The sequence below is a fragment of the Branchiostoma belcheri genome, unplaced genomic scaffold (genome assembly GCF_001625305.1).
Source record: "Branchiostoma belcheri isolate BF01 breed outbred unplaced genomic scaffold, Haploidv18h27 scaffold100, whole genome shotgun sequence".
Lineage (NCBI taxonomy): Eukaryota > Metazoa > Chordata > Leptocardii > Amphioxiformes > Branchiostomatidae > Branchiostoma > Branchiostoma belcheri.
In genome coordinates this window covers 552,607-559,405 of record NW_017802381.1, presented here as the reverse complement: position 1 = coordinate 559,405, position 6,799 = coordinate 552,607, and the positions used below count along the sequence as shown (strand labels likewise).

At 39.6% G+C, this 6,799-nt stretch overlaps 1 protein-coding gene across 1 annotated transcript in view; it reads left to right on the top strand.

The window, feature by feature from the left end:
- The first annotated feature begins 1,124 nt into the window (after positions 1–1,124).
- LOC109473187 overlaps positions 1,125–6,799 on the top strand; it is a 21,749-nt gene continuing 16,074 nt past the window's right edge. The window contains exons 1-4 of the mRNA XM_019773071.1: positions 1,125–1,203; positions 2,280–2,409; positions 2,588–2,975; positions 6,179–6,452. Coding sequence (XP_019628630.1) covers positions 2,344–2,409; positions 2,588–2,975; positions 6,179–6,452 — 728 coding nt within the window. The 5' untranslated portion in view covers positions 1,125–1,203; positions 2,280–2,343. The remainder of the gene's footprint in view (positions 1,204–2,279; positions 2,410–2,587; positions 2,976–6,178; positions 6,453–6,799) is intronic.

The window sequence follows — 6,799 nt, the reverse complement described above, 5'->3', positions numbered from 1 at the left end:
ATTGTTTGTTGTGTGTGTGTGTGTGTGTGTGTGTGTGTGTGTGTGTGTGTGTGTGTGTGTGTATAGTGTAGGTTTTTTGAAGATGATTATCGTAGTTATAGTGGTCATAGAGTTCTTTTGTAAACGAAGCAACATACTATTTCCCAAGCCTGTGTGTACCATGTCTTTCTATGAAAATACGGATAGTAGAATTCGGCAAAAGAGGAGAGAGAATGTCCCCAGTCTGGGGAGTCTGGACGCGAAAGGTTGTTTTCTTCCCTCCGATGCTCGGCGATCAAAACATCAAAACGGCCCAAATTCCTTCAACTAAATTATTCTTCTATACAGCCAGCGTTGTTGTTTTAACCTAGATATAACCATAGCAAGACTTCGCCTGCCCTTAAAAGTGTGCAATCACCAAAAGCCCACTACAGCAACGTACGGACCTCGAACGACGCCTACTAAGTTCCGAACTTGATCTTCCTATCGTCAACGATAACTTGCTCACAAAAAATCGTGAACATCCATTTGCAGATTCTCGAATTATCCTGCTAAAAACAATAACGACCAACACAAAAGATCAAATTCAATGACGTGGGAACCCCCACAAGGCCCATTTCTGAACTTGACCTTCGTAATCTCAACGGTGACTTGCCAACTAATATTATAGACAACCATTTAAGGATTCCCGAGTTATATTGACATTATAAACAAAAACACAAACACAAAAGGTCAACTCCATTCACGTAAGAACATCCCACGAAGCCCATTTTTGGCCTTGACAATGCCCATTACTAAGACAACCTGCCTGCCAAAAATCATGAACCTCGGACCATGCCTTCAAAATTTATCGTGCATAATCTGCCAAACAGTGCCAAAACGATTTTATAGCCTTCTGATGAAGGCAATAACAAAATGTTACAAAGGATCAATTTAAGTTACAAACATGATTATGAATAAAGAAAAGAAAAAAAACAGCGTAAGAGAAGAATATTTAATGACTATTAAATTTGTGTTCAGCTGTACTGTGACGAAAAAGCTTGACGTATGGGTGCGCATGACGTAACAGCCTACGTATACTACCCAACATACAGTCACCATGGTAACGACCCTCCAGTGGTTGAACCAGTTTTGTTCCCGCGCTGACTCGTTCGGTGTGGCGCTTTCTACTCCGGGATTTTTCATTTTGTCGAGGCGGTTTTCTGACCAGTGCACCCAACAACGGTACGTAAATATTATATATTCCAAAATCATATCCAGCTGCTTGTGTAACTGCTTTTTGGCGTATCGTAATACCTGGTGTTCTAACCTTCATCGACGTATCTTTTCGAGAATATCTTGCACATTGGAATGATACAGACACAGCTGTATTTCCCACTAGGACGGTATGACTGGGACGACACACGTTTTGAACAGATGCATTTCCCCTAATAACTGAATTTCCCCTGTTTCATCGGAATAACACAGTAACAAAGGCTAAACGAAAACATTTGGTCCTCTTTTCTTATAAAAGTAGGTCATTTGAAGATCGATTTTGTTTTGATCGAAAACTACATAAAACTATGACATAGCCCGCGGCGAGGACGAAAAGACAAAGCATGTTGGTGACGCGACGGCACAAAACTGGGCCAGGGAACGAAGCAAGCCTTCTTGGAAAGGCTGATGTAGGACCCATCCAAGTGCCATGTGCGTACATTTGCGATAGCAAATTCTTGTCAAGCGTAATTTTTCTTGTAAGAAAGGGAACACATATCCTTCAAACTTTTGAATGAGCCTGCATGAGCGGTTTCACCTCCGTGTTGTGTTTAAGTTCTTCTTTGGAGTAAAGTGTTTTGTAAAACCAATGTGATAATTTCATACCTTCCATGGTTGAAATGTATCGAATTTCTGTTTTGCTTTTCTCGATGATCTATCCACTCTGTTTTGATTTTCATCCCTTTGGCACAGTCGTTCTGTAGGCCGGTTCGTTCCCGAGTATGTCCCCCCCCCTTTCATGGCCGAAGTTCTAGCCCTTTTCCTGTTTAAGCAGCCCTTGCTAACATTCTAAAATGACTTGCTTTGCGCTATGTATCTCGGGATACCAATATGGTGGCGTCATAGAAAAAAAAACGCAAAAATGAGTACTTACTTGTCTTCATTTAAACATTTTCTATGAGTTCTAAGATGTTTCAGGAACTCGGTATAAGGCGCCGTATGTAATTGACACGGGCCGAAGTAAACTTCGCGTAGGCTGTGAACTGAGAAATTTCGGGGAATAATACAAATTACTTCTACAATTGTAATGAGTCATTTTTGTGCAGATATATGACACCAGTGGCTGACGCCTAAAATCGTTCGGACAGCGACCGACAGCCGGAATCTAGAATGAATCCCATTTGGAAAGAACCTGGTGCTCTAGTCTTGTGCTTACTACTGGTCTTTATCATTACGGTAAATATATTTCACTTAACCTAAGTAATGTACCTATATCGAATTGATATCGAATTGATGTATAAAGCACAATAGTTAGATAGACTTAAATTCTCGTAAACACCAAAACTCAATTCGAATATTTGCCGTTGTTTTTCAAGTATGTGAACGTGACAAATCTTAACGTGTCTGTCCACAGAGCAACATGACGTTTTACAACAGCCGTTCCGTTCCGAAGAGAAAGATAAAGGGATCGGTAAAAGGAAACAGGCCACCCTCAGCCAAAAGACCAGCGGCTTCCAGCTGGAAACCACGTGTTTGTTTGATGCCAAGACAAAAATTCGTTTTCATAAAAACGCACAAAACTGGGAGTATGACCAGTGTACTCCCGTTCCAAAGATACGCCATCTATCACAACCTCACGGGGCTGGTGGCTAAAGCGGGGGGTTACGTCTCCTGGCCAATCCCTCCAGGTGAAACAGATTATATCCACACCCCGGATGAACATTATGACGTGCTGTTCAACCACATGGTCTACAACAAAACGTGGCTACGGTCCAAGTTTCCCGCGAACACAGTGTACATCTGTAAGTATCTTTCATTTTCCCTTCAATAAGTTTCCACCACATCAAAATATTGGTGGTCATCTCCGGTGTGAGTGGTTCAAACCTAACATTCTTGTGTACTTTTACGTTGTGTTTCACCTAGAGGGGGTTTACCGGTAAAGCGAAACAAACAAACAAATAATTCAACAATATTCAGATCTGGCTTTTTATGGCCATGCCGAGACCAAGGCGTATGAAGTTAAATTTCATGTTTGATAACAATAAGGCAGTATAAACAGCTAGCCATATAGTTAACAAGAATTCCACAACTTGACCTAGGGTCACAATGTTTTTATTGTTCTGAGTCAACAAGTTGAGTTTATTTTAAATGGCAGCAGAAAACTCAAGCAAACATATTACCTGGAAGAAAAATTGACCCCACTGCACCATCCATAAAATTGCCAAATTTATTTGAGGAAATGTCATCGAGTTTGATAGTTCTAGTTTTAACTTTTCAGACATTCTACAACAAGAAAGTGGCCGTAGGTCTCAAAACACCGCCCATACCCATATGACTGTTGCCATGGTTAGATTTTCTTACCACTTGAAAAAAAGCTCTAGATTTCGTTTTCTTCACTGTATATCCCTGCTGTGGATGCTTTTTTCACCTATAATGCAGTGGTCGTGATTCTTTCACAATCAAAACCAAAATGGCAGTTGAAAATAGCTGGAATTCTTGCGACAATAAGAAAATATAGAAAATACTTCACCCAAAACATCTTAAAACAGTAATCCAAAGCCTTGGGCTATCACATCTTGACTATTGTTCACCGCTACTTTCATGCACTGCACCACAAACACACCTAGATAAGCTACAAGTGATCCAAAATCGTGCAGCTCGTTTAGCCACAAACGCCGCTTTTGACGCCAGTCTTAACGACAAACTGGCAAACAGTCAACCAGAGACTTTTCACCAGTACTCTTTGTGTATTCCACAAAATTGTAACTAAAGAGCAACCTAACTGTATTTTCAAACACTTGCAGAAAATAGAAACCACACATACACACCATACAAGACTTGCACAAAGAGGGGCGTTTACCCTTGACAAACCCAAAACTAAAGCTAAAACCAGAACATTTGTATATAGAAGCATAAAACATACAACAATCTACCATGCGATATGACATCTGAAAGCGAACGCACATTTAAAGAAAACATCAAAGTATGGAGTAACAAGTACAACCACATGCGTCGCGACACATGATGGTAATATACATGGTGTTAAGCTTTGGTCCCAATTGGAAAAAGTGGCCCTGCCGGGTAGTCCCCGGGCTGTTTTGGGCACTTTCGGGCGTGACCCCTAAGGGGCCCCGTGGGACACCCTGCGGCTATTGGGCAATTTTGGGGCCCGGCAGGGACCCGAGAAGAATTTAATTCTGACTTAAATTCTACTCGGGCCCCGCTGACAAACAGACGCCGTGACCGAGCCGTGAGAACATCGAGAGGTACCCGTCCGGTTGCCGGCAGTCCACCGGGACTAATTTGTCACGTCACAGACCAGATACACATAACAAAGGTGTGTATTTAAGTATGTAAGACCAATTCAAATGTGTGACGTCACAGATCAGATGATCACAACAAAAGCGTGAACTCTGTATTAAGTGGGTCAGTACAAGGCATCGTCAGAGAAGCTGCCGGGTACCTGCCGGGTGCCTGTCGGAGACCGACCAATAAGGGTGACAAAATGCCACTGAAGGAAACTTTTAATTGTGACCACGACAACCGGCGCAATTAGGACCAAAGCTTAAATAGGGACCTTTGACCTCTCCACTGTATTTCATTATGTTATTTAAGCAAGCTTTAATTGTTGTGCATATCAGCAAGTAGGCCTACGTGTAGAGTAATGTTAAGATTGTTATTGTTATACTGCTATTTAAGCTGTTGTTGTTGTATATAACTGTACCTATTAAGTTCATAATTGATTATATTTCATCTTTTAAAGGTAAAGGACTCCAGGAAGACTAGTAATAAACAAACTTTGTATTACTAATGGAGATTCCTAATAAAAATAAACATAAACATAAACATACAGACCTACTTTCGGGGCGATAAGAGAAAATCGCACTGTTTTGTGTTCTTTGATATCTTACCAACCATTGCCCTTCTTGATGTCCTTATCGCCTTTCATTAATGCAGAAAATATTGACGATGAAATAAAACGGCTTTATCTAATTATTTTTCCATAAGCGATGTAAACTAATGAACTGTTCAATTAATATTTACATGCAAATAAGTTGAGAAAAATCTACACACAGGATAAAATTGTCAGCTCACTGCATTAGACATCCTGAATTTCTAGTATCCAAGCTAGAGGTCAAGCAAAGTACAGCACGTAGGTTCTCAATAACCAGCTTATTAGTCTTTTTGTCTCCTATAGTCTTGGCCCAAAATGTTTATGTTGACTTGAAGTGTTTGAGCTGCTTAATCAAAAGTTCCCGGATGTATAAATGTGGTTTAGCATGGGGGAAAATAATACTAATATCGCTTTACAAACATGCGGCGCGCAAATTATGTGAAAAGTCGGCTAGTTATATATTCATTGCAGCATAATCTACCGGAAAATGACACTTCCTTCTGGACTTCAGTACTCCTTTAATGGCCACACGTCCTCCCGTGTTAATAAATACTTTTCTAGCAGGAGAATTTTCTGCTGATAATAAAAAGCGTTGTATAATTGAAATGCGCATTAAGCGAATCTCGAAGAAATGGTCACTAAGGTTTTCTTTAGGTTTTGGCTATGATAAATCAGGCTTAAATAAGTCAATTTCTGTGTATCCAAAAATTATGTGTATTTTTTTTACAATTATAACACAATTAACTAATTACACAAATAATTAGAGTTTGTTGTTGTTGCATGGAATACTAAAGTAACTTGAAGTGGATTAAAATATATTATTTAACTGATATCCCAGTGAAAAGTGAATTTGAAATTATTTGGAAAAACTATATTGTGTTGTAACATGTTTTCCTTCAGATGTTACATCAATAACTCATGTCCATGTCTGTTTAAAAAATTTTAAAGGCATTATCAGTTGCAATTTCTGTAATTTTTTATTTTTCTATGACTGAGCAAAACTGCACACAATTAAAGCTTGTGGGTTTTAACAATATATGGTTGGATTACCCAGGTTTTCTTGTGCGCTGAATCTTAACACGGAAATGCACTTTCTTGCCTTACAAACAGCTCTTATTCGAGAACCTCTTAGTCACCTGAAGTCATGCATGCGCTTCTACAGTCTTCCTCGACTGTTAAACATCACGTCATCTGCAAATCCTGTCAAGACCTTCTTGGAAGATCCATGGAAATACAGAAACCTGTCTGAGGTGTTGTTTCCCTACTGTAATGTAACGTGGGACGGCACCAGGAACCACTTGGCCTTCGACTTAGGATACCCTACACAAGGAGCTGAGGATCTGGTAGCAAATCATTATATACTTTTAATTAACCCTAGATTAAGGTAGGGGAGGGGAGGGGAAGGTACTCACGCCAAATGTGGTGTCCGTCACTTGGTCGCATTTTCAACAAGAAAGGTGTAAAAAATACACCTAGGCGACGAATTGTATATTATGTAAATTAGGGTATTATCAATTTAATTTATTTTTATTATATGTACGAATTGGAATACTTCACTTCATAAGCTACATGTACATATATGTGCCTGGTTATCTACATGTCGGCAATCGACCAATATCGAGTCCCCATTCCTGGCTCGGTGTTTGTTGCTATTGTTTAGATTTAATTCCAATCTTTTATAAATATTTTTAAAGGGATATCTTATGTTTTACAAACATTTCAAACTTGTTC